The sequence below is a fragment of the Mobula hypostoma genome, chromosome 2 (assembly GCF_963921235.1).
Source record: "Mobula hypostoma chromosome 2, sMobHyp1.1, whole genome shotgun sequence".
NCBI classification, from domain to species: Eukaryota; Metazoa; Chordata; class Chondrichthyes; order Myliobatiformes; family Myliobatidae; genus Mobula; species Mobula hypostoma.
In genome coordinates this window covers 173,704,324-173,717,407 of record NC_086098.1, presented here as the reverse complement: position 1 = coordinate 173,717,407, position 13,084 = coordinate 173,704,324, and the positions used below count along the sequence as shown (strand labels likewise).

General features: G+C 40.6%; 1 protein-coding gene across 1 annotated transcript in view; it reads right to left on the bottom strand.

Annotated features, from left to right (window-relative positions):
- The window catches only part of LOC134342679 (E3 ubiquitin-protein ligase Itchy-like), a 135,398-nt gene that overhangs the window by 20,494 nt on the left and 101,820 nt on the right, over positions 1-13,084 (bottom strand). Inside the window, exons 19-23 of the mRNA XM_063041088.1 lie at positions 9,802-9,935; positions 8,820-8,960; positions 7,863-7,983; positions 2,133-2,237; positions 1,508-1,604 (exon numbers count right to left, since the gene is read on the bottom strand). Of these exons, the coding sequence (XP_062897158.1) occupies positions 1,508-1,604; positions 2,133-2,237; positions 7,863-7,983; positions 8,820-8,960; positions 9,802-9,935 (598 nt within the window). The remainder of the gene's footprint in view (positions 1-1,507; positions 1,605-2,132; positions 2,238-7,862; positions 7,984-8,819; positions 8,961-9,801; positions 9,936-13,084) is intronic.

Here is a 13,084-nt window from a genome sequence, read left to right as displayed (position 1 = left end):
TGGTCAAAATAAACTGTCTCATGATTCTTCAGAGGAGATTGACAGGTTCCTGATTAGTCAGGGTGTCAAAGGTTATGTGGAGAAGGCAGAAGAATGGGGTTGAGAGGGTTAATAAATCAGCCACAATGGAGTGGAGGAGCAGACTTGATGGGACGAATGGTCTAATTCTGCTCCCATGTCTTATGATTATTTGGTCACTAAGTTACCTGTGGTGTAGACAAATGGTAAAAAAATTTAATCAAAGGAGTCTTTGACATAAGAGAAGCAGTAGTTCAGGGATACAAGGAAGTAAGAAGGGAAATGTATCAATGGTTTGCTGCTCCAATTATGGGTTATGGAGAAAAGGCAGGTAGGAAGAGATGAGTGCATGGCCAGATCAGCCATGATCTTATTGAACGGCAGAGCAGGTTTGACAGGCCAGATGGCCTACTCCTTTCTCATGTTCTCTGGAAGCTGGCACTGAACTTCCTCCTGTCTCATTACACCATATTGCCAAATGGAAGTCACCGTTGACTTCCTCCTGTCTCAGTACAACACACTACCAAATGGGAGCCAGTGTTGACTTCCTCCCATCTCATTACAACAAATTGCCAAACGTGAGCCAGCATTGACTTCCTCCTGTCTCATTACAACATATTGCCAAACGGGAGCCAGTGTTGAATACATCTTGTCTCATTACACCACATTGCCAAACGTGGGCCAGCGTCGACTTCCTCCTGTCTCATTACACCATATTGCCAAATGCCTCAGATTTGATGAGCAAAGTAGTGGGCAAGCAGCCAGATTGTGGTGACCAGGTTTTCTCCTTTAAACCAGATCAATGAACCAAGTGAATTCACTGCAACAGTCACTGCATTGTGGTTATACTTCCTATCGTAGAGGGGATAAGAGTCTAGCCAGCTTTCATCCTTGCTTAATAAACATTCAGACACTTCTCAGCAAGGGTCAATGTAAAGCAATCTGAAGCAGGAAACTTGATTTTCAACCTTTTACGTAATTTGTCATGTATGTGCTGCTGGCGTTTAACCCCCATGTTTGAATGCTCATGGCAATTAACTTGAAGGACTTAAAAGAATATTTTCTATTTTTGCAGAGTGAGTGTCACTAGCAAAGGCAAACTTAGTGCCCATTTACATCTCTTGAACTGCAGGCAAGCCAAAACCTTGGAAGCTCTGCAGCCTACTGAAGATTTCTAACAATACTACTAAAGTAGCAGTTCCAGGAGTTAGACACCAGCAACGAGTGAAGAGATGGCAATTTATTTCCAAGTTTGGATGGCGTAGGATTGAAGTGATGTTAAAATTTAGGTTGTACTCCAACAAGTCAATTAAATTCACCAAATCCAAGAAAATCACTGCATAATGTAACAGAACTCTCATTCCAATTATGCAACATTTTAAAACCAGATGTTATAAACATTCTTAAAATGGGTCCACAGACTAAATAAGCAACCAAAATGTTTAAGTTCCTGTTTACAATCACCCATTCCTTTCTTAACACTGCTTACCCATGAGATCAGCAAAACCACCAACTGGCAAGCGGCATGTCCCAGTGACAAACTGCAGCAGGCGCATTCGTTTCTCATTGTCCATTTCCTTCACAACCTAAGAAAACAGGGTTATTGAGTTGAGACAGATTATTTACTTAAGTTGTGCATGCAGGCCTCTTTAAAGTCAGCCAATCCTCCCAGTCTGTTCTTTGCTCTTGCCTATTAGAATTTCACTTTGACCACAATTATACTCACATCAATGCCAAACTGTATGGCAGTAAACTTGCTAAAGGCAAATTAATACTACCCACCATATATCTGATGAGTTGATAAAAGCCAGGCCGTGGACGTTGTATTAAGAGTGAAACTGCGCAGAAGCACTTTATGACGCTGTCCAGATTTCCAAAAGCCATTTGATACAATTTAACAGACTTATTCACGAAATAGAACCACATCAGTTTAAAAGATGTCAATACCTTAGTCACATAAATGGCAGAGGTTAGTACTGGTTGGGCCAAAGGCCTGTTTCTATGCTGTATAACTCTAATCTAGATGTCTTAAGTGAATCATTTTTAAAAGTCTTAGAAATAACAAGGAACTAACAGTTATGAGAACCTGCAAAGAATGCAGAGTTCTTCCATACCTGCCAAAACCATACTATCTGTTTGCTGTTTCTGGTGTAGTTCCGATAAATTGCATTTCTCTGCCAGTCATTCAAATCTATCTCTTGCATTCCACAAAGCAGCACCTGCAAAAAAAATGAGAGAATTTTAAAACATCTTATCTCAAAGGAGAACTGTAGTCAAACAACTAGTCTACAACTAGTCCAATGACATTGAAGCTCACCAACGCCCTTCAGAGGCTAAAGCAATTCAGTATGTCCATAAGACCATAAGATATAGAAGCAGAAGTAGGCCAATTGGCCCATCGAATCTGCTCTGCCATTCAATCATGGGCTGATCCAATTCTTCCCTGCCCTCTCCCCATACCCTTTGATGCCCTGGTTAATCAAGAATCTATCTATCTCTGCCTTAAATGCACCTAATGACTTGGCCTCCACAGCCTCTCATGGCATCACATTCCACAGATTTACCACCCTCTGGCTAAAGTACTTTCTCCGCATCTCTGTTCTAAATGGACATCTTTCAATCCTGAAGTCGTGCCCTCTTGTCTTAGACTCCCCTACCATGGGAAATAACTTCGCCATATCTAATCTGTTCAGGCCTTTTAACATTCGGAATGCTTCTCTAAGATCCCCCCTCATTGTCCTGAACAGATGATCGTCATACTGTAGCCCTTTGATTCCTGAAATCATTCTCGTGAATCTTCTTTGAACCCTCTCCAATGTCAGTATATCCTTTCTAAAACATGGAGCTCAAAGCTGCACACAATGTGCAAGTGTGGCCTCACTCGTGCCTCATAGAGCCTCAACATCACATCCCTGCTCTTATATCCTATACCTCTAGAAATGAATGCCAGCATTACATTCGCCTTCTTCACCACCGACTCAACCTGGAGGTTACTCTTTACGGTATCCTGCACAAGGACTCCTAGGTCCCTTTGCATCTCTGCATTTTGAATTCTCTCCCCATCTAAATAATAGTCTGCCCATTTATTTCTTCCACCAAAGTGCATGACCATACACTTTCCAACATTGTATTTCATTTGCCACTTCTTTGCCCATTCCTCTAAACTATCTGAGTCTCTCTGTTTCCCCACTACTACCCGCTCCTCCACCTATCTTTCTACCATCAGCAAATTTAGCCACAAATCCATTAATCCCATAGACCAAATCATTGACATACATCATAAAAAGCAGCGGACCGACCCCTGTGGAACTCCACTGGCAACCGGCAGCCAGCCAGAATAGAATCCCTTTATTCCCACTCTATTTTTTGCCAATCAGCCAATACTCAACCCATGCTAGTAACTATCCTATAATTCTATGGGCTCTTATCTTGCTAAGCAGCCTCATGTGTGGCACCTTGTCAAAGGCCTTCTGAAAATCCAAGTGCACCACATCTACTTCATTTCCATTGTCCACCCTGCTTGTAATTTCCTCAAAAAATTGCAGTAGGTTAGTCAGGCAGGATCTTCCTTTCAGGAAACCATTCTGGCTTTGGCCTATCTTGTCATGAGCCTCCAAGTACTCCGTCATCTCATCCCTAACAATCGATTCCAACAACTTCTCAACCACTGATGTTAGGCTAACAGGTCTATAGTTTCCTTTCTGCTGCCTCTCACTCTTCTTAAATAGCAGAGTAACATTTAAAATTTTCCAGTCAGCTGGTACAATGCCAGCATCTAAAAATTCTTGAAAGATCATTGTTAATATCTCCGCATTCTCCCCAGCTACTTCCTTCAGAACCCGAGGGTGCATTCCATGAGGTCCAGGCGATATATCCGCCCTCAGACCATTAAGCTTTCTGAGCACCTTCTCAGTTGTAATTTTCACTGCACAAACTTCACTTCCTTGACACTCTTGAATGCTTGGTATACTGCAGATGTCTTCCACTGTGAAGACTGATTCAAAATACACATTCAGTTCCTCTGCCATCTCTGCGTCTCTCATTACAATATGCCCAGCGTCATTTTCTATTGGTTCTATATCTACTCTCAGCTCTCTTTTACCCTTTATATACTTGAAAAAGCTTTTAGTATCTTCTTTGATATTAGTCACCAGCTTCCATTCATAATTCATCTTTTCCTTCCTCCTGACCTTCTTAGTTTCCTTCTGCAAGTTTATAAAAGCTTCCCAGTCCTCTATCTTCCCACTAGCTCTCTTCTGCTTTTACTTTGGCTCTGAAGTCACTTGTCAGCCATGGTAGTGTCCTTCTTCCATTCGAAAATTTCTTCCTATCTGGAATATATCTGTCTTGCACTTTCCTCATTTTTCACAGAAACTCCAGCCATTGCTGCTCTGCTGTCCATCCTGCTAGTGTCCCTTTCCAGTCAACCTTGACCAGTTCCCCTCTCATGCCATTGTAATTTCCTTTATTCCACTGAAATACCGACACATTGGAATTTAGTTTCTCCCTCTCAAACTTCAAAGTGAACTCGATCATATTGTGATCACTGCTTCCTAAGGGTTCCTTTAACCTTAAGCTCCCTGATCACCTCCGGATCATTGCACAACATCTAATCCAGTACAGCCGATCCCCTAGTGGGCTCAACAAGAAGTTGTTCTAAAAAGCATCCCCTTAGACATTCTACAAATTCCCTCTCAAGGTCCAGTACCGACCTAGTTTTCCCAATCCACTTTCATGTTAAAATCCCCAACGATTATCATGACACTGCCCTTCTGACACGTCATTTCTATCTTCTGCTGTAATTTGTAATCCACATCCCGACTGCTGTTTGGAGGCCTGTATACAACTGCCATTAGGGTTCTTTTACCCTTGCCATTTCTTAACTCAACCCATAGAGACTCTACACCTTCCGATCCTATGTCATCCCTTTCTAATGATTTAATATTATTTCCTATACACAGGGTCACACCACCACCCCCTCTGCCTACTAACCTATCTTTCTGATACACCGTATATCCTTGGACATTCAGCTCCCAATGGCAGCCATCCTTTAGCCAAGTTTCAGAGATGGCCACAACGTCATACCTGCCAACCTGTAGCTGAATTTCAAGATCGTCCACTTATTTCTTAAGGTGTGTGCATTCAAGTACAACACCTTCAGTCCAGTATTTATTGCTTTCTGTTTTAACTGCACCATGTCTCTATTGCCCTATAGCTCATCCCACTGGTCGTCCATATCACAGAAACCAGCCTCACCTCTTGAGACTGTTTGTACTTCTCACTGCCTCAGTAAAACAACCTGCATAATCAAAGATCCCACCCACCTCCGACATTCTCTCTTCTCCCCTCTCCCAGTGGGCAGAAGATAGAAAGGTCTGAAAAGCAGCACCACCGGGCTGAAGACCTGTTTCTATCCCACTGTTATTAGACTCTGGAATGGATTTCCTTGTTGATAAGACAGACTCTAGGCCTCAAAATCTACTTCATTATGACCTTGCACTTTATAGCTCACCTGTACTACACTTTGTCTGCAGCTTTTGTACTTTATTCTGCATTATTATTTTACCTTATTGTAGCTCAATGCATTGTGTAAGCAGTATGCAAGGTAAGCTTTCCACTGTATCTCAGCACATGTAACAATAATAAACCAATACCAATTCTAGCATCACTTTATTCTGGGAAAACATTTTTTGGAATGCATATGGTTAGATACTGGAAACCACAGCCAGAAGGAACAATGCGAGCAATTCAATTGTGGTGTTCAAAATGTAAGCAAATAAAGAAAAGGAATAAATTTGCAAGCCACAGGGAGTGGCTCTATCTGACTGCTCTTACATTGAACTAAGACAGACTCACTGGGCCAAATTGCTTCTGGCTTTGAAGCTGACATCCAGGAACTCAGCAATCTGATGCTGTTTTCCACTCTGACAAAATTATTTGAAAAGGATATGTAAAAAAGGCATTGAAGTTAAACTACGTGAATGGCTTCTCTACCCCCCCCCCCACCCCCAGAGAAGTGGCACAATTGGAATGGGTTAAACAGCTTTCTGGAGCAGCAGTGTAGCACAGTGGTTAACACAACACTGTAACATTACCAGCTGCAAGATCCGGGTTCAGTCTGTTAAGGAGCTTGTACGTTCTCCCCATGACTGTGCGTGCTTCCTCTGTGTGATCCCACATTCATCAGGTGTAAGTTTAAGGTTAGCCAGTTGTGGGCATGCTGTGTTAGTGCTGGGAGTCTGCCAACACTTGCAAGCCGCCCAGCACGATCCTCACAGATTTGATTTGACATAAGTGATGCATTTCACTGTATTAAAGCTAACTTTTAAATCTTTAATTTTGTTCTGAAGTGCTTTAGTTTCTTTATCCACATCATCACCTTGGATGTGTCAAAAGGGTGTCTATTCTGACCAATCTTTCCCAAGACATGGGATATCCTTACCAATCATGCAAATATAAATCACTCCCTATCACTTCTCCTGGAAGTTCATTAAAGTATTGGCAGAAATAACTTAGAGGTGACTCAAAGACAAATTTTAATGTCAACATGAACTTTCCATCACTGCAAACAAAACTATGACTACACTGGTATCAAACTAAAAAAATTCTGAAACAAAGACCAGATCTATCTGGATCAGAATACTATTTCAAACAAGAGGAATGAATTTCCGGTTATAGATTTGATGCTACTGTTGACTGAAAGAGACGTTCACCATGTTAAAATACTGAAAAGCAATACTGATGACTTGGCTCATTTACAAAAACCACTACATATTCGAGGATTATGTCACTCATCAACTGGAGTGAAAATACTAAAAGTAATACACCAAGGGATCAATGAAACAAGAGTATATCTGGTGGATGCTGACTACATCCCTTAATCACTCCTCAAAGACCTTCATTTATTTCAAGTTTTAACAGAGAGTTTTCTTAACCAGATTCAACAATCTCATCAACAGCAAATACAATACAGCATACAGAGAGGAGGTACAGCAGTTAGCAGAATGGTGTGAGCACACAACTTGAGTCTTAACATGGCCAAAGCTAAAGAGATGATTGTGAAACTTTAGGAAGGTGCATGCTGAGGATTGTGAGGACTGCTGAGAGGATCATCAGGGTCTCTCTTCCTTCTATTAGAGATATTTATGAGAAGTGCTGCATACACAGGACTCCTAGCACTGTCAAAGATCCCTCCCATCTGTACAATAACCTCTTTGAACCTCCTCCCCCCCACCCCCCAAATCAGGCAGGAAGTACTGCAGCATTAGCACTAGAACTGTTAGGCTGGACATGTTGTGCTGGTGCCGGAAGCGTGGCAACACTTGCAGGACACCCAGCACAATCCTCACAGATTTGATTTGATGTAAATGATGCATTTCTTTGTACGTGTGACAAATGAAGCTAATCTTTAAATGCGTTCTGATGCGCTTTAGGTTTCATTATCCACAACATTACCATGGATGTGTCAAAAGGGTGTCTACTCTGACCAATCTCTTCCCGACGCATGGGACTACTGAACTGCCTACCCCCACCCAGGTTCTCAACATGCAGGAAGCTCCAGAACAGATACACTGTATGCTTTTCAACTTGGGTTGCAAATGCACCTTGTTATTTGTTAACTTACTGGTGGTAGTATTAATTTGTGTGTTGTGTGTGCAAGTTAAATGTACTGTGTTGTGCATCTTGGTCCAGAGGAACATTGTTCCATTTGGCGATATACATGTGTACAGTTGAATGTCAATAAATTTGAACTTGAGTTAGGGTGAAATAAAGGTGCTATACCAACATGCTTCATTCAGGGAGACATGCAAAAAGAACTAAAAACACTCAACAAATTACAATACCTCTAATTCTTTGGCATCGAATGACTGAAGATAGTGTAAAGGGAGCACTTCATTAAAGCCCTCCAAGAATGCTTGTGTCTGCTCCTGAACGCCACGTGATAACCTCCATTCAGCTACAAGCCTACGTAGTTGAAACAGTTTGATTGAATGATTATAGCAAATACACAATAGTGAGAACTAGAAAAGTTACTATATTCTTAACCAATAGCATTAAACTTTGACATACTTCTATAGATGTGTAGTGAAGAGTATGACTGGCTGCATCACAGCCTGGTATGGAAAAACCAATGCCCTTGAACAGAAAATCCTACACAAAGAAGTGGATACGGCCCAGTCCATCATGGGCAAAACCTTCCCAACGACAGAGCACATCTACATAAAACACTGTCACAGGAAAGCAGCATCCATCATTAGGGACCCCCACCACCCAGGACACTCTCTTCTCATTGCTGCCATCAGGAAGAAGGTATAAGTGTCTCAGGACCCACATCACCAGGTTCAGGGACAGTCACTACACTTCAACTATCAGGCTCTTGAACCAAAGGGGATAACGTCATTCAACTTCACTTGCTCCATCATTGAAATGTTCCTCTAGCCAATGGACTCATTTTCAAGGACTCTTCTTCTCATGTTCTTCATATTTATTGCTTATTTATTTGTTATTATTATTTTTTCTTTTAGTATTTGCAGTTTGTCGTCTTCTGAATTCTGGTTGAACGCCCTAGTTGTGCAGTCTTTCATTGATTCTGTTATGGTTATTATTCTATAGATTTATTGAGTATGCCCACAAGAAAATGAACCTCAGGGCTGGATATAGTGACATATATGTATTTTGATAATGAAATTTACTTTGAACTTCAACATCTTCCATGAAACAAAATCATAACATTATAAAATCACTTTAAATATTATATTCATAGCTGGTAGATGAAAATGTGTTTTACAATATCACCTTACCTAATGTATTCCTCTTTATTCTCCTCAGTCACCAGTATATCATTGCCACCTGGTTTCAGTTCATGCGTCTGTATTTCACCTAAAATTTCTTTGTCAACTGAGAAATACATTTCCAGACCACATTCCTCTAGGCTGTTCTCCCTAGAAACAAGATATTATTTTCTGTAAATAATTACAAAACCAAATGCCAGCCGGGTGCGACATTAACATGAATAGCACAAAGTTAACTAGTCAAACTGAGCAAGTTAATGGGAAAATAACGTTCCCTGTAGAGGGGCCAACGGCAGCTGTGTAAAATTTCTGATTTTGGTTCAGAGGAGGAAAATATTTCCGTTAGATGAAGGGTGAAGAAAGTATCTGGGTTAAAATCAGAATCAGGTTTATTATCACTGGCATATGTTGTGAAATGTGTTAAGCAGCAGCAGTACATAACAATAATAATAAAAACTATAAATTACAATAAGTATGTGTGTGCATGAGGAAAGCGGAGCTCAAGTCTAGTTGATTTCACCCAGATCAAGACTAAGAAAGTGTGCAGCACTATTGGTCTAACCTCAATGAAATGTTCATGGTTGATATGCTGTGCATTTTATGAAACAAATTAGTGGTACATAGTTCTGAGTTCAGGTTCAATTGTCACTTATGTCATACATGAATAGCTATGAACACAGCGTTACTCCGGGGCCAAGGTGCAGAACACAGTACCAACAGTCAATAGTATTTCTTGGATCAAAACTTTTGGGTAGGTGTTTTAAGAAAAATAAGAAAACAATGATTTCCTCACATCTGAAAAGATAGAATTTTGCAAAACTTGTGATGGTATCTAAATAAGTTATGAATGGAATAATGTACCGTGCAAACTAATTATGCCAATTGTCATGGCCTCCTCTGTCTGAAGTGTATACTGTTCTGCTATGTTCTGTTAGCTAGATAGTAATGACAAAAGCAAACAATTAGCACCACCAAAATATAAAGTACAAACCTTATCCAAATGAGGGAGTTGTAAAATTCTGGATCGATAGATTCCAGGTCTTTGGTTACTATTGGCTTGCTTAGCATCCGTTTGTAAAATGGCAAAGAGAATCCAGTGTCTATGAATTTCCCATGAAACAATGCCTAACATTTAAAGGAAAAACAAGAATAAAACTTAAAATCAATTCCTTGAAATAATTAAGACATGAAGCATGCACCTTGGCATCAGAAAACTATACAAATACATTGAGCAACTCTCGTAAGCCCTTGGGGGATCTACATTACATGTTGAGGCTGGCAACTTTTGTCTACTGTCGGCATTAAAGAGGACAGTAAGACTGAGACACAAGGGAAGAACTTTTTATTCCAATAAGAACTAACAGTGCGCTCATCCTTACTGGCCCAGACATGCAGTGCATTTGACACCAAAATCACCAGGAAAGGTTACGATGTTCAACTGTCTGACTACAGTTGTGCCAAATTATTCAGTATTTACTTTTCATAAAAATAAGAAAGGTCCACAATATTCCACACATTTTAACTTCTGAAGCTTCTTTTTACAGACTTAAAGTAAATCACATTTGACTGCCAGAAACATTCAAGGAAAGTAGAAATAATAATGGAAGTTCAACTTAATGCCATGCATTTACAGGTGTCATTACAATTCAAACTAATAGTCTTTATCACCAGCAAAAGTTAATGTGCCAAAACAAAATGAGGAATATGCAAAGTGCATCTATATTAAATTACCATAAGACCAATAGATATAGGAGCAGAATTAGGCTATTTGTCCCATCAAGTCTGCTCTGCCATTTCATCATAGCTGATCCATTTTCCTCTCAGCTCCAGTCTCCTGCCTTCTCCCCATATCCTTTCATGCCCTGACTAATCTAAGATCCATCAATCTCTGCCCAATGACTTAGCCTCCACAGCCACCTGTGGCAATGAATTCCACAAATTCACCAGTCTGGCTGAAGAAATTGCTTCTCACCTCTGTTCTAAATGGACATCTCTCTATTCTGAGGCTGTGTCTTCTTAGACTCCCCACCATAGGAAACATTCCCTCCAAATCTGCTCTATCAAGGCCTTTCAACATTTGATAGGTTTCAGTGAGACCCCCTCAATGTTCTGAATTCCAGTGAGTACAGGTCCAGAGCCATCAAATGCTCCTCATATAAGCCTTTCAACTTCAGAATCATTTTCATGAACCTCCTTTGAAACTTCTCCAATGTCAGCACATTCTTGCATTCTGACATAGAATACACAAGTCTAAACAGGTCACAGCATAACAAAGCAACATACACAAAATGCTGGAGGAACTCAGCAGGCCAGGCAGCATCTATGGAAAAGAGTAAACAGTCCACATATCAGGCTGAGACCCTTCACTAACCCATGCCAATGTTAGTGCTATGGATGCTCTATCTTAACACTGCTCATCTATCACTGGATTTCCCCCCACATCTTCCCCTTCCTTACAGATTTATCCAAATGAACCAGCATTATTTCTCTCAGTTATTCACAGCAACTAACTCAATATTCTCAGTCTTTGAATAGTTTTCTTCTGACTTCCCTATATTAATATGATCTCCTTTACTCCCTATATTAGTCGCTTTCTATGATCCTTCTACAATTGATGGCCTCTGGTTTTACTCTTCACTGCAAATAAAGAGACAGCCACTATCAGAACTTTCAAGGGAAATAAAAGCTACCTCAGCCTTCCCTACACGAGAAAAGATCCCCAGCTTATTTAGCATTTTTCTCTTTTGAGTATAACCGTCAGCTCTGATACTTGCCATTGTTTATAATATGGTGCACTAAACTTTATGAAGTATTCATTTGGTCTAAGGTTCCACACAGGTGGTTGAGTTGGTGAAGAAAGCAGGTACTTTCACATCATACAAGTACATGGATGAACACTTGATTCACCAATGCATGGAAACTTATGGACTGAGTACTGATAAATGGGATTAATATTGATGTGGATGTGTTGGTTGACATAGACACAGCAGATCAAAGTTTTTTCTGCATTGCATGATTATGAATTTAAAACATCTGTCACAAGGGGGGATGGTATACTGTACCTACAATATATCTGGAACTGCAAGATAACAGAAATTGCATTTTATTTAATATTCCACCATTTTGTTACAAATGTTACAGCACAGGAGACCATTCTGCCAACTAACAGCAATCCTGCCCTCTCCCTTTAGCTATGCAAACCCTTTCCTTCGAGATATCTATCCAGTTCCCTTTGAAACACTGCCGTGGACTGAAAAAATAAGCTCTCCATCATTCCAAGGTGATTAACCCATCTTATTCAATAGTCACACAATATAAGCCCTTTATTCCCAGAATCATCCACAGATAATTTCCAGCACTCTTACAAAATAAAATCAGTTACTTTTCATGCGTCACATTACAACACAAAAATAACCAAAAATTGTCTATGGCTAAACATATGGTTTACTTTTTGGTCTTGTATAAAAGACCCTAAGACATAAGAGCAGAATTTGGCCATTTGGCCCATCAAGTCTGTTCCACCATTCAATCATGGCTGATCCTTTTCTCCCTGCACACCCCCCTCTCAGCCCTACTCCCCAGCCTTCTCCCTGTAATCTTTGATGCTATGGCCAATCAAGACTACCACACTCTGCCTTAAATACACCCAACGACCTAGCCTCCACAGCTGCCTGTGGTAACAAATTCCACAAATTCACCAACCTCCGTGAAATAAATTTCTTTGCTTCTCTGTCTTAAATGGATGCCCCTCTATCCTGAGTCTGTGCCCTCTTGTCCTCGACTCCTCCACCATGGAAAACATTCATTCTATATCTACTCTGTCTAGGCCTTTCAACATTTGAAAAGGTTTCAATGAGATCCCCCCCTCATCTTTCTAAATTCCAGGGAGTACAGGCCCAGAGCTATCAAACGTTTCTCATGGTAACCCTTTCGTTCCCAGAATCTTCCTTGTGAACCTCCTCTGAATCCTCTTCAATGCCAGATGAGGAGGCCGAAACTGTTCACAATGCTCAAGGTGAGGCCTCACCAGTGCCTTATAAAGCCTCAGCATCACATCCCTGCTCTTGTATTCTAGACCTCCTAAAATAACGCTAAGATTGCATTTGCCTTCCTCACCACCGTTAATCATTAGGGTGTTCAACACAAGGTCTCCCAAGTCCCTTTGCATCTCAGATTTTTGGATTTTCTCCCCGTTTAGAAAAAAGTGTACACATTTATTTCTTCTACCAAAGTGCACAACCACGCATTTCCAACATTATATATCATTTGCCACT